Here is a 27,889-nt window from a genome sequence, read left to right as displayed (position 1 = left end):
AATTCTTTTGTCAGTTCATATCACAGCCTTATCTTTATTGTAGTTTAGTTTCTCTTTTTGCCTGTTTTAATACTGACATTATACCATGTGTTTGTATCTGTGTGTCTGTATATAAATTGTGTCTATATTGTGAGGTCTGCAGGTCTTTTGAAGTCAATATAAAGTGACTGACAATATCATATAGTTTTTCCACTTCCATTGTCCACATTGCCTCACATCAATGACAGGGCTGTGGCTTTGTAGAAACTTCAACTATTCTTGCTGTTCTTTAACAGTATCCATTGTAACATCTCATTTAAAGCCATTGTGTATGCAGTATGGAAGTAAGAATATCAAGCACATTGAAATGATAATCTGCAAAGACCTACTGAAATCACTAGGAGTCATCATATAGTATGTGCTTTTTATTATAAAAAGCACATGTTCATAGCTGTTCCTCTGTGTGTGTAAAATTGTGTGTGTGTGTGTTTAAGCTATTTTAAGTATCTGGTTGTCCTAGTTAGTATTGTGGTCCTTATAGATAGATAGTCCACAGAACTGCATTTGTAAAATTAGTGAGGTATGATGTAACATTAAGGTTGTTTATAGGTGAGCAGACCTACTAAGGACTAATTGCCATGGATAATTCTGCTTAGAGACTAAACACTGTCATCCTTAAGGTTTCCGTGGTATGTTGTTTTAAAATTATTAATAAAGGAATTGCTAATATTTTGTTCGGTTAGTCTGTGCATTCTGAAACATTTAACTATCAATGAGTACACTTCATTGAGTGAATAGCTTTTCTATTTTAAATTAAAACAGCTTTCTATTAATCTGTGTTACTCAAAGCATGGTTTAGTATGAAGGAGGATAGACAGATGCAAGGTTGACACAGCTTTTAGTGGCACTAATTAACTGAGCACCATTAGCTCTCTCACTCTAGCTTAAACCTTAGTAGGATTTTACCCATTAGCAAACTTGCAGTGTCTCTCTCCCTTCATACTTCACAGTTTCAGTGGTTCGTGTTCTTCTTTGCATCTGGAGCAACCTTTTTTTTTTAACTTTAAAGTGATATTCTAGAATTTTACTTTGTTTGAATTACCACCTCTCAAAAACCATTCTCTAAAACTGAAGTTTAATACCATTGGTAAAAAAAAGTCAAAGGCTTCTAAGAATGTAGATGTAACTTGGACTTGAGCTCATAAGTTTTCACTTATGGGGGTAGAAGAGTACTCAAGCAACAGTCTGGATTTGAGCTCAGAATTCTTCCATATTGCAACAAGACTGATTCAAACAGCAAAACCATCCCCTCTTCGTGAAAGGTTTCTAATGATATCTGCTGTTTATCAAAAGCAATCAAAGCAAACGCTTAACAGGCAGACAAGAGGAAGGACATATTTCAGTGTTGTAATTGGAGAGTAATAGAATAGTGAATGGATCAATGAATTCTCATTTACTGTTTGGAAACTTCCCCTAAATTGGCATTACTCCATTTTTGCTTCAGGAAAACTATACTATAGAGCATGGTAATTTCAGATAATGGACTTATCTGACATTTCCATGCTCTCTAAAAATTTCTGGGAGACTGGGCGATGTAGCTGGATAATTCTTTTTTTTTCTAGACAGTTGACATGAAATCATGGTACAAGTGTAAGTACAGTTCTCTCGGCTAAGTCACCAGAGGATGATGTTCACATCAAAAAACACTACACTGTCTGCTTAGGAAAGGTTTGGACTGGCAGAGTATGTGGTATTCCAGGTGACTATTCCAGTGAACTGTCAGGGATTTGTAGGCGAGTTTATCCATTTTTGTTTAAAAAAAATGAGAGACTGAATAAACAAGTATGGTTTTCTGAAAGATAGTTCGTATACTACAAAATATTTAAACTGCCCTTTTTTTCTCCTGGAATGGCTTCTAAATTACAGTACCCACAATATTAACTAAATTGTTTCCTTGTGTAACTCTACCGAGGGTATGTCTTCACTACCAATGTTAAAGCGCTACCACAGCAGTGTTTTAACATGGCCGCGTAGTCACGGCACCAGCGCTGGGAGAGAGCTCTCCAAGTGCTGTAAAAAAAAACCCCACCTCCACCAGGGGAGTAGCTACCAGCGCTGGGAGCACAGTCTACATTGCCACTTTACATCGCTGAAACTTGCAGTGCTCAGGGAGGTGTTTTTTCACACCCCTGAGCGAGAAAGTTCCACTGCTGTAAAATGGCAGTGTAGACAAGGCCTAAGTGGAGTTCATTAAGGATGAATTTGTCCCTTTTGTATTTTAAATCTCAATAGTAAAGGCTTGATTGGTCTTATTGATTCTCTTTTTGTAAAAGAAGACCATCACTCTCAGTACTTTTGGTGGCCAGTGCTTATCTGATTTCCCAGTTACAAAGATCTAGAAATAAGAAGGCGTTACTTCGGTCACTGACTCCCCCCTTTTAGAGTGGTAGCCGTGTTAGTCTGTATCGGCAAAAACGAGGAGTCGTGCCCAAATACATTTGTTAGTCTCTAAGATGCCACAAAGACTCCTTGTTGTTTTTGCTGATTCCCCCTTGCTTTCCGAACGTTTGTATTATGCTATATACTTTAAATGTGTTTGTCTTTTTACATGTTTTTTCTCATTCATTCTCTTTTTCACTCATTCTCTTTCTTTCTTTCTCTCTCACTCAACAGTCTAGTCTGTTAGACTGCGTATCTGAGTCTTGCATTAGCGCCTGCTGTTCCTTGGTTCCATGGAGCCTCAAGGTACCTAGCCACAATGGGGGCATCCAGCTGCCCTCGTTGCAGCTGGATGTTACTGTAGCATTAGCATATCTGGACTCTTACTGCGCTTTTATTCTTTGTTCCTCACTTGCTGCTGTTTTCTTTGTAAAAACAAACAAAAACCACCACCACCAACAGTCATGTTAAATCCCCCAGCAATGCCCTTTGTTCGCATTAGCTCAGTTGTCTGCAGCTCAGGATCCTTGGTTTACTTGATAAACTAACACATTTTCATGGCCTTTGCAAACCTGTTAACACTCGCTTCTCTTTAAACTTCTGCGATGAGCCGTAGGCTTTATTTAGTGGCTCTTTGTTGACAATGATCTAGTTCTGTTAGTGATCAGAAGCTTTCAAATATTGTGATTTGGACGAGCATGATTTGACAATAAGGAATGCCAATTGCACAGAGTACATGGACTCAGAGGTGCACCATACTGTGCCTTTATTTCAACAAACGGGTAGGAAAAAGTACTTCACGCTTGTTAATGGGGCAGAAAATATATATTTGTCACTTTGCTCATCAGGGCTGTTGGTTTCCTTTTCTTTTCAGCATTCTGCAGTCCTTAGAAATCAAATTTATTAATAGTATTTACACATGGAAATTGAGATTTGAAGCTGGTATTTTCCAAGGCGTCTCAAAGAACTGGATGCCTAGCTGCCTTAGGCCCCTTGGAAAACCCCACACTGATGTGAGTTGTGGGAGCTCTGGACTTGCTGAATTGGCTCTTGTAACAATATTGATCTTCATTGGTGACATTTCCTTCAGTGTATACAGGCTGAGAGAGGCCTGTACTGCTTTGAGAGCCATAGGTCCCGCATTATGTTGCTTCCTGCTTCTTAATACCCCAAGGATGTGGCAGGCTGGCAGTTGTGATGTTGTTGTGCCTGCATAGCAGAAACAAAATGTCATAAGGGGCACTGTCTAGGAAACAGTAAGACACTGAGGAGATAATGTAGTGAAGAGATTAACAAAAGGGTACTGTCCAAAAGGAAAGCTCATGTGTATGTTGGATGGGAGTTTCAAGAGGCCAGAGTGATTTAGAGGCATTCGTCCTATTGAAAGTTAAGGGAGGTATGCCTCTAAATCACTTGGCACTTTTGAAGATCCCACCCATTATCTTCAAAAGATTGTTCAAATGGTAGAATTCTAATACACAGGGAAATAAGTAAAGCAGCACTGTCGCAACAGAGAAAAGAGAAGGAGATAAAGATGATGCTAGAAGACTTGATGGTTTCTTTGTAGCTAAGTCATTTCTACTCACAAAAAAATGCTCCCTTAACAAGACAGTGAGTGATAAGAGTTCTGGGGCAAAGGCTAAGGGGCTGGTGAATTAGTCAAGAAAACTGGAGATAAGTCTGTTCAGGTTGTCTATTTTAAGATAAATAATGTAAGAAATACTCACTGTGCCTAAAAAGAAGTTCCAGCCACCTTGCCTGGCAACAGAGAGGTGGTTAGGTTTCAGATGTTGTTTATAATAGGAAGTGAATGATTGAGATACCAATAGCAAGGTTGCTAAGTGAGACTGAAAATGGTAAACATATAATCAATAATGAGGATTCTTCCAGATTCAGAGGCATTTGAGGATTGCTACTAACTGGACCAGTAGATGACAAATTTAATGTAATTGAATGCAAATTCATAGTGAAAGTGGCAGTGATTCAAAACAGATTGGACTACACACACTAAATGGAGTAGTTACACAAACTGTGGATTGACCAGGATAGAAATGTAAAGGTGTTTGGTTTGTGTGGGGTGTTTTTTACAGAATAGTACTTGAAGCCATCAAACTAGTATTTGCCTGGAGAAGAAACTCCAAACAGGACAATGAGATACGTGAATAGAAAGCTGAATTGATACTATTCTTATCCAAAGCTCTGCATAGACCTTAGATCTCAGTTTTGCTTATCTGTTCAAAGGAGTTTTATTCATAGAAATGGTTGTAGGGTGAATGGCATGGTTAGACATTTCAAGGTTTTTTTATTGTAAGGGCAAGTTTCTAGAGGTTTAATTTGTCATCTGAGAAGACAGAACTTCCAGGTGACCTTCTAGAAACCTTTGGGGCACAGTCTGTCTCTATTAGGAGATTAAGAGTAAACAGGGAATTTAGGCAGAACATGCTGTGAAATAATCAGCCTGGAGTCAGTTGCCAGTTAAGGTCTTCGAAGCAAATAGTATACATCTTCTGAGGAAGAGAAACCATTTTATAGGTAATTGGAACACTGACGGACAGAATCACAACACAATGATGAAGAGCATAGAGGAAACAGCCTTGCTGAGTCTATTTTCCTGTAGGCCAGATTTTCCACAGAGGAGATCTCACTCCAACCTCTGTTTTAGTTCAGATTTTTTTCTATAATATCCATGGCGCACATCAGTGAAAAATTTGTATGTGGTCCAAGTTCATCATTTACATGTGCAACAAAAAACTGAGCATTCAAACAGTAGCTCGTGCAAAGATATGTGCCTACAAATTAGAAGCCATACCTTGAAATTTGGCCCTATTGGTCCAAAAGAAAAGCTAGCATGAAGCAGAGAATTTTTACAATTTTAAAATGGGAAAGTTGCTTTCTGTTATTTCAGCTGTACTCTGTGTTTATGGCTCTACAGATGTGCTATATGGCTAGTATAATCTCGTCGTATTGCCCCTTGCACTACCACCGTGATGTAATGTGCCTTATTTGATAAAAGATATTCCTGCAATTAGAACGGTCACTCATCTAATCTACATACAAGGCTGTGTGCACTAGCCTAGAAAAGTAGATGACCTTGAAATATTTAAAAGAGCCTACTCCCATAGTTGGCAAGAAATCTGTGATCTCCTATAATCGGCCAATTTAGAGATGAACCATTTCAATGCAAACGGACCCAGGCTGCTGTCTCTCAGCAGGTGAGCTGTGCACAGCTTTGTAAATGTGATACCGTTTCGGTACACTGATGTGGAAAAGTGTAAACAAATAATACCTACCACTACCATGGTTAGTACCCTGGGAGCAGGAATAGGAAGAAGGGGAAGTTGTGTGCTTCAAGAAGCCAGTACAATGGGAAAAAATCATCTGTAGCTGGAGCCTGACTTCCCACTGCACCCCCTAAAGCCCCAAATTTCCAAAACTCCCTTTTAACAGAAATACAAAGGCGTCCTCTAGCTTGAAAGAGCAGCTTCCATCGAAACAGCATTTTAGCTGCAGTCAGCACGAATAGTGCTTTGAATCACTTTTCACAAGGATCTTCACCCCTGATATTTGTTTGCTCATTTGGCTGGTCAATTCATTTTTTTCCCTCTTAATTTTCTGAACCCTTATTTTTCTGAAAAATGGAGGCAATTGCCCCAGATCTTTGGATAATGAGGATTCCACCATAGTGTTTTCTCCCTCTAGATGCTGTTGTTTCCCCTCCATCCGTTCACTCCCCTGTACAACAGCTTCATTTAAAAGAAAAATATTGTCTGTACCTTTTGTCAGAGTACTTTCCTTGAAAGAGAAGGCAAGCTTCTTAACTGAATAGCTCCGTCACTTCTCATACTGGAGCAGCCCCTGGTGGTGATTGCCTGATGACTGCTGAGACCTAGAGCACCACATAGTTTCAATATGACAGTTATCGATTCTGACAGTGTCAAGTAACCAGAGGAAAAGGGGGTTACTGGAGCTTATCACCACACACACAGGGCAAAGCTGTGCTTCAGATATGTCCCCTTGGTCCGTGAACGAAGGAGAGAGGAAAAACCTCTGAACGGAGATAATGTTACTCACCATCAAACAGATTCTGACTACGCCACTGAAACAAACACACACACACTGTTTTCCCTTTTTGTTCTGTTGTCCTGTAGCAATACAGGTTAACCCCACTTACAGTTCAGGGTCATTTGCCATTTTCAATCGAAACCTGTTCTACCTCAGCTATATTTTTTTAAAAATCAGATTGGGCTGAAATGTGGCATACAAGCTGCCGTTCCTTATGTGACAGTGTTTGTTCGTTTTTCTCCATTGTTTAACGCATGCAGGTTTGTTATAAGCTTCAGTAGTGGAAAAAAATCTGTTGAGGGTTGAGATTTGTTAAAGCAATTTAGACCTCAGTCCTCTGCATGAAGTGATTCCCGTTGGCCTTCAGTGGAGCATACCCATACTTTTTATGGGCAGGCTGTGATATCCTTACTCTTGCTGAGTAGTATCTCACTCCACGAATAGTCCTGCTGGCTGCAATGAGACTACTTGCAGTGTCAAGTACTGTTCATTGTCAGTAAAGCTATCACAATTTGGCTTGACATTTTTTTCTTATAAGAAATTCATACTGTTGTATACCTTTCTTTTTGTAGTTCTCAGTACCTTCCCCAGAAGAGGAAAAGCTTATTAGCATCAAGAGAAGTAGAACACCCATTTCAAATGAATGTTGTGATATCGACACCCAAACTAACTGGACCAAGTCACTTCCGTTGCCGACACCAGAGGAGAAAATGCGACAGCAAGCACAAGCGGTCCAAACAGATGTGGTTCCTATTAATGTAACTGGTAGGCTTCTAATTTCAGTGGTGTTTAGAATGCCTGGGGGGGACGAACCCTAGTCAATATTATTTCTTTATGTGTTACCTGAAGCACACGATTTAGTTACATCACCTGAAATAAATACTAGTTACTGCACTTCTGTTTCAAAATATTGTGAATCCTAGTCAGACACTTAATTTAATAAAGAAAACCAACAGCGTGGTCTTGAAACAGAATAAAAATTGATGAGATCTAACGGGAAAATTGATATCAATTACATTTTGCAATGGACTACAATGAAAATTTGTAATGGAAAATCATCTGCTTTAGTACTGGCAATGATTGTCAGGATTTTATCTTAAGAATTTACGGAAGGGAAGTTATCAAAAGATTTCTGTCCCCCAAAGCAGGAGAGTTTCAAAATTTGGAGAGAAAAAACCCCACACCTTTTATTATTGATGGCCAGAGGCTTACAGGGAAAGAATAAGGGTGAGGATATAAAAGGAGTTGTTGGGCTGCTTATATTTATGGCTCTTGGAAGGAAATTTCCCTTTTTATATGTGTATTCCATATTTCCTTAGTATCAGTAATATAAAAATGTTGTGGGTGATTTTAGCTGCATAGTTCCCATATAAGACTATGGAAGTTACACTGCTGAAAACCAGCTAGACGCAGAAAAGTTTTTGATGTATCCCACATTAGAACTTTCATGAAAGATTAAATCATCACTTAATTCTTCCTTGTGTCTGAGTATTATAAAGATTGTATGTTGTAGGTTGTTCAGGATATGTGTGTTTATGTTTACATGCCAGAAACAGGAAGATATTCAGTATCTGACTTATATCAAACCTCACATGGCTTCCATTTGACTCCAAGCTTACCACGATATTGTAATCAACAGCGTGTGATATTTGATTTTGTTTAATAATTTATTAAGATGGGGCGTTTACTTCTCCTGTTTGATTACTAATAACTACTTAATACACATCCTTTTTATTAATATATTTTTGTGAAAGAACTGCATAGAATTAATGCTGAATGTTTCCATTGGTGAAATTTTACAATGCTATACACCTTCAGGCCAATAATGAACACTACAAAGAAATCTGCAAATCAAGAGAAAATGTCATGGACGTTAAAAGAAGATACCAGAAAATAATGAAAGGTTTCAAATTAACAGCATAAACAAATACAACACTGAAGCATTGCAGACCAATTGGTATTATCTTGGAAATATAGGATACACAGGTGCAGAAGGTTGTGTTATGGGAACAATGGATTATCTGCCATAATCAATAAGACTGAGCATGGCTTAGATATTGTGACAGCCGGAGCAAAACATATTTATAAATTGAGTAATCTGCAGTTCACAGTAATGACCTCTGTGTACTGCAACTGTACAGTGGAGACAAACAGATTGGAAAGAAGGGATGGGAGGAGTAAAAAGATAAGAGGTCAAGTAACTGCCATGGGTTTAATTTAGCTATACGGTATTGGAAATGTTAATGAATCTGTACAAATTGTACTTGTAATTTCATCAAGTTGTGTAACAAACCTTGCTTTCTTTGAAGTGCTTGTTTTGCACTCTTACTCCTTTTATATAAGTGATAGTAAGGAGCTATGAAAGTGATTACAGGAAAGCAAAATTACTATTAGGTATGTAAACTGCTCTGCATGAGCCACAAGTTTCCTCGTCTCTGAAATTATTACTGTGCTACTTAAAAAATAATGAATTGAGTGCCATAGTGAAGCGGATCTATCCTTTGTTGCAGTCTATTACAGGTTTCAAAAAATTCACTCTTTCCCCCAGCATAACTTTGTTTTATAAATTTCCTATGTTAAATTTACTTATATGGGGGAGGAAAAAAAATGCAGAATGAAAACTTTGTTCTGTGCCACTCTTTAAGCCATGCTGTGCAACATACATAGCAGCTTTCGTTCCTTTGCTTGCTCTTTTTTAATAACTCGTTACTCTTACGTTGTTTGCACAGAAGTGGGACAGAAATCCCTATTCATTACTATTTGACCAAAATATAATATTAACCCAAGAAGTAGCTTTTGGAAATTGAAAGCATTTTTGAAAGTGCATTAATAATGAATAAGCTACAAGGCTTCTTACTGGGGTGTGCACCACATGGTGGTGTTCTGGCAGTTTAGCTCTTCAGTAGGACAGATTGCAATTAACACATTAGTATTACAAATCTGGTGGCTGGTCTGAAGATGCATGGTTACTGCATTAGGCTGACAAGCTGCTGACTAGACATCCAGGTTGGAAATAGATTCTGTCTTTAGGGTAAACAGAGGCTGAGCTCATTCCGCAAGTGATTTTGCTCCATTTTTTAGTGGTGGAGTGGTGGCCAGCAAGTGCTTTTACAGCACGTTCTACATTTTAATCAAGAGACTTATAGTGGTGTCCACTGCAGTGGGTTTTCTAGGACTATTTTCCAGCTGTAAAAGTATCTGGTGGTGATGGGTAGGTTAAACAAGGGGGAAAATGAAGAGCAAGGGTCTGATTCTGCAAAGCAGCTAAGCATGGGCTTAGGTCCTGTTGACCTTGTGTCCCATGATTTAACAAGTAAGACACATAGACTTCAAATGAGGACTTTGAAGGACATTTATTATAAACCATTAAGAACAAAAATGAATATTTTTAAGTATTTTTATTAGACTCTGATAAATATGTATTTTAGCCTCAAACAGTGGTCAAAATAAGACTGAAACATCCTGATTTGATTAGTTTAACTTAGGCCTTGTCTACACTACAGGGGAAATTCGATCTAAGCTACTTAATTTGAGTTACGTGAATAGCATAACTCAAATCAATGTAGCTTAGATCTGCTTACCACGGGGTCCACACTACGCGATGATGACGGGAGAGCAATCTGCGGTTGATTTAGTGGGTCTTCACTAGACCCACTAAATCGACCGCCGATGCATCGATTGCTGCTCCTTGATCCCCCAGTAAGTGTAGACAAGCCCTTGGTTTGTTAATGTGGCCTCTTTATCCTTAACATTCTTCATCCATACAAATCAATATAAATTTGGGCCTTTTCTTACTGACTTTACTCACATGAGTAGTCCCAATTAAACCAAAAAACTGATTGCATGAGTAATGGTTACAGGATTGGATCTATAATTAACATAATGACTTTCACATGTTACATAATCTATACTGCAAAATCAAAGGCAGAATAAGGCAAATGAGGACGGAGTGGCAGTGTTAATCATCAGAGGATTTTCTTGTTTGAAGTCTCTTAAATTACAATTAAAATTTTATTTTAGTCTGGAGGATTTGTGATTATAATTGTCTTTTTGTTTTGCATTCTAATTTCCTCGGAACCCACTGTCTTGTGTGTGACTGTTTGTTTTTTAAATGGAAGAAGAAATTTTTGAAGAAACAAAAAAAAAACTTTCTATTGATAGTTCCATCCAGTTCTTTGGACCTATCATAATGTGGGTAGAAGTATTAGTTGTTCATCTGAAGGCTGGATTAACAAATTATCCTGAACCTTCAAGCAATAAGGGTCCCAGCATCTCATAACATTTAGGGTACGTCTACGCTGAACTAAAAGACCCGTGGCACAGCGGCTGAGTTTCTGACCCAGGGCAACCCCAGGTGTGTGTGTTTTCTGCATAGACGTACCCACAGGGTACGTCTATACTCCAGTCAGGACACGTGATTGCCATACATGAGCTAGCTTGCTAAAAATAGCATGTTGCCATGGTGGCATGAGCTAGCCACTCAACAAGCCTACCCAGGACTTGTGTATGTCCCTGAGTGGCTAATCCATGCTGTCATGGCTACTCTGCTATTTTTAATGAGGTAGCTTGGGTATGGCTATATGTGCTGGTATAACACCACCTGATTGCAGTGTAGACATACCATTAGAGTAGTAGTAGTGTCCTCTAAAAGTGGACATTCTGCCACAATATTTTGGGGCTTCTCTATCATAGATCTTGGGGGAATGCCCCCCCCCTTACTTTAAATATGACTTTATTTAAAACCATATTTAAATAAATGCCCCCACCCACCGCCTTACTTAAAATATGGCCTTACTTTAATTAGTAGAACCCTGAACATTGAGATGAAATAGATTCACTGTTACAGTTGCAAAGATTTTGGTTAGCAAGAATGCTATGCATTGGGACACAACGATGCATTAACATTTAGTCATATCCTTTGTATAGGATGAATGGAACTGCTACATTTATTATTCCTGTGTTTTCAGGTGTCTGCACACAATCTTTTGAAACGTAAAATGTTGTAGAAATTATGGTATTTTCCTCACTACCTGTATGACACACAATGATGTGAAGGAAACCAGGAGAAAGACGTATGAGAAGTACATTAGCTACTGTGTACGTGCAGTAGTCACTTTTCAGAGGTACATAATTTGGCCATTGATTTTTTTTTTTTTAAATTACTGAAGAAAAACACAGAAGAAGGCAAGAGAATACTCATGCTCAAGTGTGTATAGCATCTCAGTTTTTAAAACTCTGCCCCCAAATAAGGGAAGATTTAAAAGTGCTTAAACTAATCCAAAGTGAATTTGTATTTTAAAAATTATTTGTGGGTTTTTTAAATTAAAAAAAAAAAAGAGTTTGAGCACTGTGATCTAATTTTAGCGGGGGAATTAACTTGGCTGACAATTCAGAAGCCAAGTTTGATCTTCGTGGGAATTAAAATGGCGAAGTTGTGAACCCCTAAAAAGTGAGTTTCTAAGGAAAAGCTGCTCAACCTTAACTGGAGAGGTGCTGCTTCTGGGTCCCATTATGATACAGTACATGGTCACTATAAGGCTTTCTCCAGTAATGCACTCTGATAGACACGAGTTCTTCATTGTGTAGTAGTCCATTTATTAATGTTCCATTTATAAAGGTTTGATAGTAACTAATATTACAGTTTATTAATACTTTTGGCCTTTCACTTATGGAGATTGGGACTGAAATATAGCTGGGATCATAAGGAAAATTAGTTTGGTCTCATCCTGGTCACCAGTGGATGTTTACCCACATCATGAAATAACTATACAGATTCGATACCGTTGCTTTGGCATTGTTTGCTTAAGAATGCTCAGCCTGAAAAAAAAAATATTGCAGGTCAAGGTTTAGATGCATTGGTGGAGCTGCATGAGGAAGCTAGCATTAGTCCTGCCATCACAATGTCTGTCCCTAAATGAACAGTATTAGTCTTTCATTTTCCGGGAGCAATCAAATTTGCTCTCTTCCCCACAAAAAACAACCCATAGGGGGCCAAATTCAAGCCTGATGACTTTAGTGGAATGGTACTTGCTTCAGTCAGATTTGAATTAGGTCCAGGGAGTCAAAGATCTCATATACCATGCATCTTTCTATAATGTACATGTTCCTCAAGCCTTATGGTGACGATATGCTGTATCTTTTCCTTCAATGTATACCTTCACTGTAGGACTGAGCTAACATCATTTATTAATGCCTTTTTTTCATTTCTACAATGAGCTAGTGGAAGAAAGTGCATGATGTCAGCGTGCTTGAAAGTAATGTTGCTTTGCTTGTTCTACTACACATTAGGGGAGAATTTCGACCGCCAAGCCAGCATTCGGCGGTCTCTAATTTACACAGACACTGTGGTAAGACGGCCGAAGAAAGTCAAAAGGAGAAAGACTATTACAGGAGTCCCTGACAACATACAAAAGGAGCTAGGTATGGCTCATCAGAACTGTATTCCGTCACTATTCATCTTCACTGCTTACCATTACTTGACTAATAACATTTACCAGTGCTTATGAAGCCAATACAGTCTGATAGCCTATTAAAGTTCCAAATAAATGTGTGCCCTATTGCAAAAGGCATGTTAATTCAAGCCAAATCATTTGTGCATCTGGAAATTAAAGCTCTTTGTTTGCTGATTTCAGTCAATTGAGGGGAACACATTATTTGAAAAAGTTGTGTACTGGGACAATCGAAATCTGCAGGGATGTAAAATCTATGCATTTAGAATCTTTCTACAGATTTTGCCCTATGCTCCAGAATATAAGCAACCATTTAAATAAAAAAATGAAGTGTTTAGGCATTTTACTTGTGAAGAATGCATTACCACTGTCAACCAATTAATGGTTGTCTTACTGGATCTGCAGCCTCTCACACTGAAACAAAAATACCCAAAGAGCCATCCAGTTCCTCCAGTGTAGTTCAGACCTAATTGTGACCTCTTAAATGCCAGTATTGTTACCTATTTCATTGGTCGTGCTTGACATAGACTAGACATTTAGTAGTAGATTAACTAGATGTTTAATGAGAACACTTCAGTGTCCTGATGTTCAACTCTTTTGCATGTTCCAGAGGAACAATTTTCTAGTCAGTGCAAACCACTCTACTTAGGGTTGTGATCTTTTTCAGATTTAATAAATTAGGGATGTTTGAAGGTGGTGGACTCTGGGTTTTGGCAAACCCTTTCAAACTTTTTTTTTAAAGGCGTATAGAACTAGTCTGAGTAAACAATTCTTTATTTTTCCAGTCATTTAAATCCATGCTTTTTCCTGTTTTAAAGAGAATTGTTTTCTAAATCATAATTTTTTAGCCAAAGGGAACTCCAGTAATTATATATTAGTTATAAGAATTTCCCAAAAATGGAGGTAGTGCCATAGAGATGGTAATATATCATATGTTGATTCTTTCTTTAGATTCTCCCTCCTGCATTTTTTTCCACCCATTCTTCCGTTTTTCCCCACTCCATTTTTCAGTCTCCGAAGCAGAACACCAAACTTATGATGTTTGAGACTGAGTAGGTTTGAAATTGAGCAAAGCAAACTCACCTGTCCGAATTTCTGACATCATAAGGTGTCAGGCTTATAGATACTTGAATGGGAGAGCTACAGGGAAACCCAGGTGCAGTACAAAGTGGTGCTGTAAATAGAGCTGTTCCCTCAAAATCCATAATGAAACAATGTCCCAGTATGGGAATCCCACCTTTCTTTTTGCTACCAGGCAAGATTCACACAGCATAACACTGTATTGAATCTTCACATGGGCAACTTTATATTACAGCACCTTTTGATGTTCTGACGAAATGACATCCTTTTCTACCTATAATGATTTTGAGATTCTCTTAATGTCCTGAATGCTAGGCTTATAGGATGCAAACCAGACCTGGAAAAGTTGGATTTGTGAATTCAGAAATGAGTGGCAACCCGATTAGGAAGCACTGTGTGGAGGATGTGGTCTTTTGCATATTATGTGAAACCAAAACTCTGGATATGTGTGCACATTTTAGGCCTTTATTTTTACCATCTAAAATGATTGATTATAATTTACCAGCTGAAATAAATAGCAAATACAGATGGCATCTGTATTATGCAGAAATCTTCCACAAATGTCTTAAATGAAGGTTGCCTTTTGTTAGTTCTACTTTTAAAAATGTTGAGACCACAGATTTTATGGACCTGATTCTTTGTTCTTATGTTTCTGTGATGTGCTGAACACAGAAACAGAAGGGGCAGGAGTAAAAGGTGACTTTAAATCACCTTTCATTCCCTGCATTTTCTCAGGCTGTTTGGAAATTTGTTTGGCTCCTCGCTTAAGCTACAGTAATCTCTGGGCTGCTAATCTGTGCTCTGGCTGCAACAGCTTCTAATGGACTGTCCACTATGTCAGGATAGGCAGAGCAAAGCCACATCCCTTGTGCTGGGAGCTGTTATATTAGCTTCACAGAACCATTGTGGCAGTTCTGCACCACACAGGGAGCAAACTTACACTAGGGGGATTCCCTAGGAGCCATTGTTGCTCCCTTAATGCCTAGCACTTATGCAATTTTAACAGTAAATATCAAAACACTTTTCAAAATAGGTCAGTATCATTATCCCCATTTTACAGATGGGGAAAGTGAAGCACAGAGAGGTGAAGTGACTTGCCCAAGGTCACCCGCAGTAGCAGAGTTGAGAAAAGAACCCAGGTCTCCTGAGTGCCATTCCGGTGCTCTGTCCACTAGGCCACACTGCTTCCTTGCACTAGATGCATGTAATCCATTCTGTTTCCCTAACCCTATCTCAAAACAAACAACGTCTTGTTAAACATACCACGGCTCATTTTGTTTGAATGTGGATCCAGATCAAATCCAAATCAAGCAATTACATTGTGCCTGTCTACATTTTCCCTGTGGTTTCAACTGAATAAATCCCTCTTTATGTCTTCCCTAAGGCCTTGCTGTGAATGGCTACAATGTTTATACAAGAACTGAAATCTCTGGACACATCAAAGTTGCCATGCACAGGCTAAATAATCAACCCATAGCAGACTTGTTACATCTTATTTGTTCTTCAAAAAGAAACAGAAATATGAGATTACCTCAAAGCTCTTATCAGAGTGGACTATTTCCGTTTGTTGTTATGGAGCTGGAAAAGACTCTATAAGGCTGAAATGTTGGGGTTTTCCCTGTTTCACTGTTTTCTTTTGACGAATAAAGACAAAATATAGCAAAAGTCTTTGTCTGTTTTATATGAACATAGTAGTTTTGGTGTGCGTAGTGACTTTGATGCCATTGGAATTTAACCAGATATTCTAAAAGGGAACACTAATTGCACCCATGAAGATCCCAATGGAAAATACCTTTAAATATTCATATTTTGGAGTGTTGCCCTTTTGCCATTTCAACGATGAGCAAAGTGATCCTTGTACATAGTCTGTAAAGCACTTTGAGATCCTTCTGCATGAAAGGTGCTCTATAAATATAATATATCTCATGATGGCCCTTGACTTGTCCAGTAAAGTAGTTGTTCTCATATTCACACTGGCCAGATTCAGAGTATTATACCCCTAGCAATTTAGAGATACCACCTAGAAACTGCAAAGGGATAATTTTAAATATGTTAAACAATACGGTTGCTGAACAGTAGCATCTCTTAAAACTATTTAACAAAAAGGTGGGAGGCGAGAAAGGGTGTTAAATTTCTACAGACACTAACACCCTCGATTATTTTTACATAGCTCTAAATTATCTGCATCAACTACAAAGAAACCATAAAACTTTGCCTCTGTGGAGCAGAATTTGAACAAGAGAAAAGAAAAGGCAAGAAAAGTCAGAGGCAAATGATCCAAATCAATGTACCTGCATGACTTAGCTTCACTAAGGGCTTGTCTACACATACAGCCATTGTCGCCCTTAGTGAAGTCGCTGCCTACACCGACAGGAGAGCCTCTCCTGTCAGCGTAGGTACTCCATCTCCCCAAGAGGCGGCAGCTATGTTGACAGGAGAAGCGCCCCCATGACATAGCACTGTGTACAGCAGTAGTTAAGTCAGTATAACTGCATCGCTTGGGCTGTGGCCTTTCCACACCCCTAAGTGATGTAGTTATAGTATCGTACGTTTGTAGTGTAGACCAGGGACAACTCTCTCTGTCTCTTTCTCTCTTCTGGATGTGGCATTACTAAAGCAGCTACTTTCCATCACCATTTCCTTTATCTCACTCTAATTCTTCCCTGGATGTCAGGATGTACCCTTTTTGGAACTGGTGAATCTGGGTTACACCTGTCAGGAAGTAAGAACATTCCCCTCTTTCTCTTACAGAAGGGCAAGTATCAGGGAGAATCTACTGGAAGACTCCCCCTCTTTTCAGCTCTTCGTAAAGTTCACCTTCCTTTTCCTATACCTCTAGGCTGTGGACTGGACCAAAGACACCAACATTTTTTCACATTTTTACAGTCCTACTTAACTTACTGTGTACATACTCTGAACTGACTCCTTTATCAGGGATCTAGCCTAACCTGATCCAATGCTGCCTTTACCAAGACCTGACGCTGTCTTGCCTGTGGATAAGCTTCCGCCATAAACCTGCACCAAAGCAGTTCCAATGGGTTACTTACTTCAATTATTCCAGGCTGTAGGTCTCCTATGCTCCCTCCCTATATCTCTGCACCAGTCCTACAGCAGGAACCACATCTAATCCTCCATTATGGGAAGCAAAGCAGGTCTTCCTTTGTCCCAACAGGGATAGGTTCAGTACAGGAAATTGCTTTAGAGTTCTTTCCTTGCTTGTTTCTCCCCCTCACAACTTTTGTCAGGCTCCACACACATTCTGATTCTTCGCCTCTGAACAGCCTGGCACCCAGCCTCTGCCCTGTTCTGGTCCTGGGGGAAAAAACTCTCTAAACATACCATTCTATCCATTGCTGCTGTTCTCACATCACATCTTCAATAACAGCGTTCACAACTCTTTTTAACATAAGGTCCAATTGAATGTCTCACAATAACCTCCCCCTTTTTTTAAAAGGAAGTGGTTTTAAGGGCCAGAATTGAGATCAGGTGCTTTTCTTTGGCTCCTGTCTCTAGCATCTGTTTCCTGATAGGTCCCCAAACACCAAATCTGTTTGTGACAACCCATCAGTGGTCAGGATGGATATGTCTGACAGCTGAATCCAGAATGGTCACTCAGCACCTGCTTTCTGGTAGGGCAGATCACATCACTTGGTTCTCACCAACTGTAAATGTTCCAACTGACACTTTTTAACTTCTTATAGTTGGAACTCTTTCTTGTAAACAACAGCTGAGAGGAAACAATTCCTGTGAAGTCCCAGGTAATCATCTCAGAAAATTTTGATCAGCTATGACCGCAAATGATACTACACTTTAATAAGTAAATCCATTGGTGTTTTGTTTCCTGGGGGATTCAACTAACTCCACCAAGTTCCTGAGCCCAAGTAATTGCTGTATACTTATAGAAATATTTTTGATTTGCCCCTGATCTCTTGCCTTCTCATCTAGAACTCCAGATGACTAGAGGTTCTACAGATGTGTATAGATTCCATGCCAGTGTCAGGGAACTCAAGCCATGGGATTTCAAATCCTGGTCGTCTCTCAATCTCTCTCTGTATACATATCCCACATAGTCCTCAGAGAGGATATTATTTCTTTTAGGGTCACTGGGCATTTGTGCTGTTCACTGGTGGTATTTCTGATAAGGCTGCAGCTTCTGAATGTCATTGAGATACTCGGTTTTGGGCTTAATCCATTACACTTCTATAGTACCATTCATCTGAGGGTCACAAAGAGCATTCCAAACACTAATGAATTCACAGTTAATAACACTCTTAGGAGGCAACTAAGTATTATCCCCATTTTGCAGATGGGGAAAGTGAAGCACAGAGAGGTTAAGGATAACGACCTTGCCCAAGGTCAGGTGTTAGATCAGTGGCAGAGCAAGGAACAGAACCAAAGCTGTCTTGATTCCCTGTCCAGTAGACATTCATCCATTAAACATTCATATTTTCAGGAAGCAGTGATATTTATAAGGATCCAACACTTTTTAGCTGACAGTTCTGTGGAGTACTGTGGGATTTTTTTCCCCCTATCAAATGTCATAGATGCTTTATGGAGCACCCAGTGCAAATTCATGTGCTTGTAAGTTGATTTTTGTTGTGTAGATATTATATATCTGCAAGTGCCAGGGGAAAACATAGAGGAGGAAGTGACTCAGGCTGCTCACATGTGATAACAGGGATAGTGCTGGCACTGCACATGCTCCATTCCTTTACCCAGCTTACCACGTTTGGAGAAGGCCTAGTAGTAAGGCATAAGTTGGGCTAAGTTCATGAACATGTAGGAATGATAAGTGAGAGTGAATGTGCTAGAAATAATCATACAGCCAGACACAGAAGGTTTGGAAAGAGAGATTGCTTATACATTGGTTGAAACAAACACAATATTTTGTAACAACAATACTACTCCTTTTTCTCTTATCCATCTCTTCCATTTGCACCCCGTTTTACCTCAGAGTCCCGCCTTGTGATGATCCTCAATTAACTGTTGCTGCTCTTTGTCAGAGTAATCACTGTAGAGTAGCATCAGGCTCTCCCAGCTGCATTTCATCGAATCCTAGGGACTTAAAGGCAAACTCTTTTCTCAGATCTGCATGCTTAATCTACAATGGCTAGATGTCTTGGTGACTATCGAAGTAGCCACTAGAGTCAGGGGATACTGATCTCTGTCATGTGACAGGGGTATTTACCTTTGTAAACCTGTCCCAGGTCAACTGAGTCTCTATCCAGCACTTCTGATTGGAACCCTATAAATATATGAGCCCATCTTGACTTAGATAATCAGTTTTCTCTATTTGCTCTTAAATTGTGCCCTAATTGAGCTGCCTGATCAATAGTCCCAGTAATTCCCAGCCTGGCAACAGGTTGATGGGTAGGATGCTAGGCCCAGGGTCTCTCACGTGGTCGTGCACAGCACTAATCAGCAAGCCAGTGTGCTAGGCACCACCATTTTAAACCTCCAGACATGATGATGATTATTCTCACACTGCATTTGTGCAACATCTGTAACTCAATTTTCATTTCTGTAAAAAAAAATTGCTGATGTCTGCTTAAATACTTCTGCCACCAGATGGGCTTTTAGCTGATATGTGGTATCCTTCCAAAGCTCAAATTATCTTCCAGCATTTGGTGTAGTGGCAGACATAACTTCAACATGTTATTAAAGGTTTCTAAATTTAATATTCAATTAATGGTTTGAGGTTTTCCTCAGAAACTCCTGCTGAACAATACACATTCCTGCAGCTGTAGCAACAAAGACAGTTCAGGTTAAGAATTTTTGGAAAGCCTTCATAAAAGTGTGTAAGAGACAATCTGGCATCTGATGAGGAATTCCAAACAAACTGGGAAACAACAACAAAAATTTCTCTCCAAAGTTCCACCAAGCTGGGGTTAACCCACAGCATTTTAAGCGAGGCGCAGTGAGTTCCCACAGATTTTCCTGCGGATTTCTGTTGTCCCTGTACAAGAAATGGAACTGGAAACAGGTACATAGTTGTGCAATTAGATAGGGCTCACAATTTCCGTTGATTTCGAAGGGAGTTGTGCACTCATCTGAGGACAGAAATAGACCAATGCAATTTCACAATTTGTCACTTAGTCCTTCTTTTTAACAGAAAATTTTTAAAACCTCAAAGTTATGTTCTCGTTAAAAACAAAAACAAGACACTTTTCAGAATATATTACTTGAAACAATTAGCCTACATTTTAAGGCCTTATCCATCAGCTGTAGCTATGTGAGTGGACCCTTGCATCTGCACAGAGTGCCCCTGATTTCACTGGGGCTACACACTGGTTGCCTATTACAACTGTGGACCCTCAATGAAGTCATGGGATATTGCAAGGGATCTGCCTACATGGAGCTGATTGTCGTACTGGGGCCTAAAGTTTTAATTACCTTGAGTAAAATTTTGCACTCCTTGCATGTGCATAAGGACTGCTAGATTAGGCCCTAAATTGTCCTGATTTTTTTTGTTCCAATCAGTTTAAAATTTCCCTGCATATTTACAGTAAATAAATTTGTCCCAGTTACTTACACGCTAAAATTCTCAGCTTCTTGTCTCGGGTCAGCTTCTTGTCATCTATGGTGATGTCCTGCTTTGTGAATGGTATTATTATGCTGAACATTTAGTTTCCCTATGTGTAACATTTTAAACAAATGTAAAGTGTGTTTCCATGTATTTTTAAAAGTTGCTTGTGTAGAGGAACAAATTTAGCTTATCTTTTTATATCTATATATATTGAAAAGAAATTATCAGCCAATCAGAATGCAAAGATACTGTATACCTGCTGTGATGCATAACTGCAGTTTATTCTCAACGGTTTCCTACATTCTGTCTTATTTGTCCAATCACAACTGCTATTACTCTGTCATACACAAATTCCTTATCTCTAGCTCTAATAATAATTGTCACCTGGTCACATCACAGGGGCCGGGATCTTTGTGATGTCTACCTTTGTGTTTTTATAGCACTGTGCAAAACAGGGCCCTGACCCTGTCATATAAATACAAATAATAAAAATATGATTATTGTTGTTATACGGCTCTTTCAATAACTAGACTCTGATGATACAAATCTGTTCCTTGATTGGCTGCTATAGTCTGTCTGCTCTGATAGGCTCATGTACTTAGAATTTTCAAGCTGTTTGCCAGCAAAGAATTATCTAATTTCATTTCTCATTCCCTTGGCTGAAGCAGAAAAACTCTGCATTTTCATGAGAGCAGAAGAATGTACACACGAGCAAACAAAATGGGCTTAAAAGGGCTTAAAGTTTACTTTTTTGCCTTTGAAAAAGTAAAACAAATTCAGCCTTTTATGTGCTGCTTTCCCTTTAGAAGTATGACCCCAAGTAATACTCTTCCCTCCTCCTCCAAATACTTTTTCACTCTGATAGATGCCAAGAATAAGAATAATTGAATGTGCTTTAAACTGTATTTAAAACTGAATGGGGAAAACACTTCTTCTACCAATCCAATTGTGTTTAGCAAATAAGAAAGAAAGCAGATAGTGGGCGAGGGTGCCAACTCAGACACGCCACTGGGTCATTTCTGAGAGCAGCTTGCAGGCAGGAGTTTTAAAGCATCCACTTTCCCTCTGTTCCAGCTGTTTTTAGTGCCGTAGCAAGAGTCCAAATCTGTAGATGCGGACTCTGAAACTCACTGCAATAGGTTTTAAAAGACAGTGTAGACAGACTCTTTCCTCTGCTGCCTCTTCCGTTTGCAATTTACTGTAGTAGCACAACTGCAATGGGGATTAAGAGCCCTTCCAGTCCAGTTTTAAATGCTGTTTAAAGAACAATATATATGGTGGTAATTTTTTTTCTTGGCACAAAGACCTATAAAGGTATAAATCTATAATAACCTGATGGTCCTTTCTGTTGATTTAGTAATAGCTGTATAGAGGGCTTCTAGGCCCTGCAGTAATACAAATAATAAATAACTATGATGATATATCTTGAACTAATACATTCTTCATCCTTTGACTTCCAAGTCTGTTTATCCCAGGCTATGGTATTTGCCTCATAAACAGGAAGCACAGTGGTCTTCAGCACCTCTGTTTGCTTTTTAAATAAGGGATGTGGGTATTTGATGGTGCTGGTCATTGGAAGATCATTGGTTGAATTATTTTTCTTGGTTCTTCCAAACCCCCCCCCCCCCCCCCCGTTTTCTTCTTTTACTGTATGTACAAAATAGTTCCACCGGGAAATGGTATTTAATCCTTTACAGATTTAGGGAATATTTTATTTGTATTGCTTTCATTAAACATTTGCTTTATTTGTGATACAACTCCTCCCACTGTCAATTCTTTAGCCCACACAAAGATTTGAAGAGATACTGGTGCCTTCTGAAGGACTTTGAAAAGAATAGTGTTTAGAAACAGTTTAGCAGATTTTAATTTTTTTTTTTGAAGAATTTCTTTTCTTTATTCTTTGTTTCCCAAGATGTTAACACAGAACCAAGATTTCCATTTCTCAGGCTTTTGTCTGTTCCTGCTGCTTCCCTTCTGGAAGTTGTGCAGTATTATTTGGTGTGTAACAAAGTGGGTTGCTGTGGAAATTATCATCATGTCATAAATAGAAGATGTCATGTGGAATAAGCAGTGGGAACACACAGGATTCCATAAGCTAACAGTCCCTTGTAATAAAGAAAATGGGAAGAGAAATGCAGAAAATATACAATACATAGGCAGAGTTTGTTGGTACTGCATGGTTTTTCAGAAGGCACGAACACCTTTCCACAGCTGTATAACCTCCAAGGGCAATGGGAACAATGATCTAGTAATGAATGTGACATATGATGTCTTTTACATTAATAAGAACATGGAAATAGTGAAGTAAGTACTTGTATTTTCGAGGGATAATTGTTGTTTTATTTTGACTCCAGCAGTTGGCACTGGCCAAAGTGACTTCCGTGGGCATTCGATGTATGTCCCAGATCACTATTCCACATTAGGGAGACTAGACAGTTACCGCTCTGCTATGCAGCGATCTGAAACCAAGGACACCAGCTGCCAGACAGAGGAAGTCAAAGTTGTGCCCCCTTCAGTGAGAAGAATACGAGCACAGAAAGGACAAGGGATTGCGGCCCAGATGTCACAGTTCTCCAGCTCATCTGGAAACATGTCTGTGATGAGTGATTCCGCTGGGGTCATATTTGTCTCTCGCCTAAATAACGACATGGGTTTTCATAGCCTGCCTCGACCTGGAGCAAGAGTGTCTCTGCAGTCACTAGAACAAAGGCAGAGCATCTCTAACCAGACAGAAGACATCACTGGCACTTTGTCACACCAGATAAGCAAGTTGCAGGTTGATAATAGTGTGGTCCATATAAGGAATAACCCTAGGACTGGGACGCTGCCAAGGCCAAAGTCCCAAGAGGTGAGAAGTTATGAGAGTGAAAAAGCTGCAAGCCCAGCATGTGTAGTCTCTCCTCATGCTACATATTCAACCAGCATCATACCAAATGCCACGATATCATCCTCTTCAGAAGTTATTGTGATCCATACCACCCAGAGTGCTGGACCATTGGATAGTAGAATCACCAGCTCACCTTCCTACACAAAACCCAGAGACAGTCCTGTTGCCAACAATGCAGTAAGCATGAAAGAAGATCACCATTCTTCTAGTGGTAACTGGAGTGAGAGCAGCTCAACGCGCCACTCACAGACCTCAGACACTATCTCATCTAATGCTACCATGATGCTCTCCCTTGGTGACTCAGCAGTATCTCTCAGCACTCCAGGAAATGTGGAGAATTGGTCCCAAAGTATGAGCGATAGCTGTAGAAACAATCTCCCTTTCCAAGGCCACTCCCAGGATAGCGATGGCAGGAGTGAATCCAGTTTTTCAGGGGACAGATCACAAAGCAACAGTATAAACAGCACAGAGCACTGGGTGTACAAATCTAGAGAAAATGATGAGACTCCCTCACACAAGCCAGCCTATGCCAGTGCAGGTTATTCCACTCCTGTAAGCAATGTGAGTAGCAGCAGCCTAGAGAGAACTTCTGTCAAAGAAGATTCAAGTTCTCTGTATTCACTGGACCATGATGGCTACTACACTACCATGCATATGGACTCTGGGCTCAAGTCAGGTAAACTTTGCAATAGTAATAATGGTTTTGGAAACCCCAGGCACAGTGTGATTAATGTTTTTGATGGAAATGAGAAGAAAAATCAAGACGAACGGTCAAGCAACAGTGACAAATCCCTCATACGAAATATATCTTTGAAAAAGGCAAAGAAGCCACCTCTTCCACCATCCAGAACAGACTCTCTCAGAAGGATCCCAAAGAAAAAAACCCAGTCAAGCGGACAGGTACTTGATGAAACACTAATCGCTACCCTCCAACATTCACTGCAGTTAAACCTTCCGTGCAAAAATGGTAGCTCCCCATCCCAAAGTCCATGCAGTGATTATGAGGATCCCTGGGTGCTGCGCTCTCGCAGCCAGAGCTCCGTCAGCGCAAGTAGCAGCATGATGTCCACAACAGCTCCAAATATGTACTCTCTCTGTACTGTCACCCCATCACAGAGTGACACAAGCAGCATCAAATCAGAATATGCTGACCAATGGGGTTACTACAGCGACTATGCTGGGATGCCAGACGATCAGTTCAAATGCCCAGTGGCTCGTTCTGCAAGCACTACAGCCACCCACAATGATTACAGCATCAGCCACCTCAATGACGGCTCAAGGGCTTCTACGCCTTCTACGCCCCAAGTGGCCAGTGGACTGGCCAAACCAAAGAACACTTCTCCAGAGAAGTCTCACAGAGTCACATCACCATCTAGTGGGTATTCTAGTCAATCAAATACACCCACAGCACTGACTCCGGTGCCTGTGTTTTTAAAATCCACGTCACCAGCAAATGGGAAACCCAAGTTGAAACCGAAAGTGCCTGAGAGAAAATCCTCTCTGCTATCTTCAGTATCCATCTCTTCATCCTCCACTTCTCTTTCTTCTAATACATCTAATGAAGGGAGTGTGAACATGAAGAAACTGGACCCAGCCCTGACCTCCCTTCCTGATGCTGCTGGTCCTCCACCTCTGACACCTCCACATTTCCCTGATCATCCTCTTCCTCCTCCGCCCCCTGCCCCAGCAGATGGAATCGATCTGCCTCCACTACCAGCCTCTCCCAGCTTCCCCCCACCCCCGCCAGAAGCTGTTATAAATTCTTCCTTTCCCCTGAGTGGTCCATGGTTTCCTTCTGCAACACAGGAAACGTCCTTCAGTCCTTTTTCTGCCCCTTCTGCTCCCCTTCCATCCCCTTCTTCCTCCATTTTCCCCAATGTAGTACCTCCACCAGCACCACCTCTTGACCCCAAACTGACACAAGATGCAACTAAATTCACACCATATTCTTTTAAGAAATGTAATCAGGATGATTCTGGCTACAAGGCAGTGAAACAGCCAGCCAACAAGCAAGACTCCAGTAGGCCTGTAATGCCCTTAATAACCACCAAAGCACTGCAAATGGTACAGCTGAGGTCTGTGAAAAAATGTACAGGCGCACAGACTGAACAATCAGCTGGATCTATTTCTGAAGCCAACCCTCAGGAAAAAGCAACTATAATTTTCTCACCACAGCCTCCTCTAAAACCATCTCTTTCACTAAGGCTCAGTGTTAGCCTGGATGAAGAAACGAAAACTCATAGTCCTTCCTTCAAAAACTTAGTTCAAGCTCCTCCTCCTCAGAGTTCACTTCCAGATCTCAGTGACAGTGCACCTGAGACCAGCAGTGGTCAAAATCCTGGAAATGAAGCAGGTCTAATACAAACCTTTGAAGCTGATGTATCAGGAACAAACATTGAAGAAGCACCTCAGTCTCCTGTGCAGAATGAAAAATCTCACTCTGGCCTTATTAGTACACCATTTCAGGTGCCATCGGGGTCTCCGAGCAAGACTCAGGGTATATCACCAAACAAGAAGCCACCTCCTATTTCGAAGAAACCCAAACTGTTCCTCATTGTGCCACCTCCGCAGCTAGATTTTACAGCAGAAAAAATAGCTAACGTGAGTGATCCTGTCAGAGGCACATCAAGTCCAACTAGGAGAGAGATTGCACATTACGAAGAAGCAAAAAATTGTCTTACAGATGGACTCAGTTCCAATGAGATGGACTCGGGCAGCTTGGTTCCTGAGGGAGGAGCTGCTGGTTCCACCTTCTTTGAAACAGTGGAAACCAATGTCTGTATGGTACAGCCTGCTGCATCACCAGTTCAAGAAGCTCCCAAGCAGGAGCAGCAGACCACTTTGGATGAAGGAAGCAGTTCAGACAGCAATGGAGACGACAGTAGTAACACTGACAGATATCTATCTCAAGAGGATGAAAGTGGTAAGTCTCTCTTCTTTTATCCTTCAGGAGAAGCAAGAGCTAGTTTACTAATGATGGGGGGGCGGGGGGAGTGTGATAGCTTTCAAATTTTCACCCATAGAAAGGCAGGTGTGATACTAGACTAAAAATCATAAGGATAATTACAGGGCTCGGATTAATCCCTGATAAAGAGTCTCTATCTCCGTCTTACCCTCTAGTCAGAAAAGCAGTGGAGATACAAGCAGTATTTTATTAACTGCATCATCTGTTTTAAAAATCCTAGGAAAACCTGATTAGATTGAAGAATTTCGGTGACTAGTTTTAATTGAAGCCCTAAAAAAAAAATCTTAAAATGTAATTTTGTGCTGTGTATATGTAAACAAACATAGGCATTTCAGACACTGCAGTTCCCCCCCCCCCCCCCCAAAATTGTGAAATCAGAGAAATACTGAGAAAACAGTATGTTCAGTACCTCCCTTCAATGTTTCACTTACTGTAGTGAAGAATGCAGAGGGATGCTTTAGCAGATAATGTGCAGTTTGGGACTCCGGTGACGGCCTATCTGTATTTTTTTTATTCCTTCTGATTAGCTGAGGTGTTTGAGACAGACACAACAAATAATTCATCACTGCCAAGCAACAGTTACAGGGCAGGGAATGAGGAAGTGGCAACGCCAGCTAGACCGAGAACTACTGAGGATCTGTTTGCAGCCATTCACAGGTACTGCAGAAGTTGCCGTCCACTAACTCTCTCACAATTCAGTTAATAGTCTCCTCCAAAGAAACCTACTTTTGATCATTTTTGTTTTTACTACAAAACCCTCTTTATTTTCTAGTAAATATCTGAAGTAGGAAATCAGTAATAAACACAAGAACGTGCATTTTATTGCTTTATAATAATATTTAACTAATTCCACATTAAAAATTGCTCACAGTTAAACCAGTTTTGATAACCCTACAAATCTCCTGACCCCTGAAAATGTCATGTTACACCTTGTTTATATTGTATTATTCTTAATCTGCCTGATTAACTTTACTTTTGCTTTCTCTGTGTATCTTTTTGTTTTCATTCCCTTTCCCCTTCATCCCTTTTACTCTCCTTCGCTGTTATATGGTGCAGTTTGGGACAGAGGCTCAACGCTAATGCTTCATGGCAAGCGTGGCTTAAACTGGCAAGTAACATAATATATTAGTCATATGGAAAAACATATGACAAGTGTGGATTATAGTTTGCCATAATCCAGTCTGAAGTGGGGTATTTTGTGTCAAACTGGTTTAGCAATGAAGACTGCAATACAGATTCCATGCATCATTCCCCTGTTTAAAAAAAACCCCAACTCAATAGGTACCTGATTTTTCATTTAGCTTTTTTTAGATTTAAAAAAAAAACCCAACACTTCAGTGAGAAGCAGGTACACCATTTAACCCAGCAAGTAGGCAGAAAAAAATTACCTACGATTGAAACAGTTGAAGAACTTGCATTTGGAATGTGTGGGGTGATGGTGCCATCTTATGGCCATGTAGTTTTCTTCAAAACACATATGGGCCAAATTTCCAAAGGGTCAT

General features: G+C 40.0%; 1 protein-coding gene across 8 annotated transcripts in view; it reads left to right on the top strand.

Annotated features, from left to right (window-relative positions):
• The window catches only part of NHSL1 (NHS like 1), a 258,786-nt gene that overhangs the window by 214,264 nt on the left and 16,633 nt on the right, over positions 1–27,889 (top strand). For 3 of the 8 annotated variants that reach the window (XM_074948505.1, XM_074948509.1, XM_074948511.1), the window contains exons 4-7: positions 7,053–7,245; positions 12,769–12,900; positions 22,890–26,345; positions 26,915–27,044. In XM_074948505.1, the coding sequence (XP_074804606.1) occupies positions 7,053–7,245; positions 12,769–12,900; positions 22,890–26,345; positions 26,915–27,044 (3,911 nt within the window). Of the gene's footprint in view, positions 1–7,052; positions 7,246–12,768; positions 12,901–22,889; positions 26,346–26,914; positions 27,045–27,443; positions 27,496–27,889 lie in introns of all 8 variants that reach the window. The other 5 variants (XM_074948507.1, XM_074948510.1, XM_074948512.1 and 2 more) reach the window with 4 other exon arrangements.

The sequence above is a fragment of the Natator depressus genome, chromosome 3 (genome assembly GCF_965152275.1).
Source record: "Natator depressus isolate rNatDep1 chromosome 3, rNatDep2.hap1, whole genome shotgun sequence".
NCBI lineage: Eukaryota > Metazoa > Chordata > Testudines > Cheloniidae > Natator > Natator depressus.
Note: the sequence above shows the minus strand (reverse complement) of the source record. Positions and strands in the feature narration are given on the sequence as shown.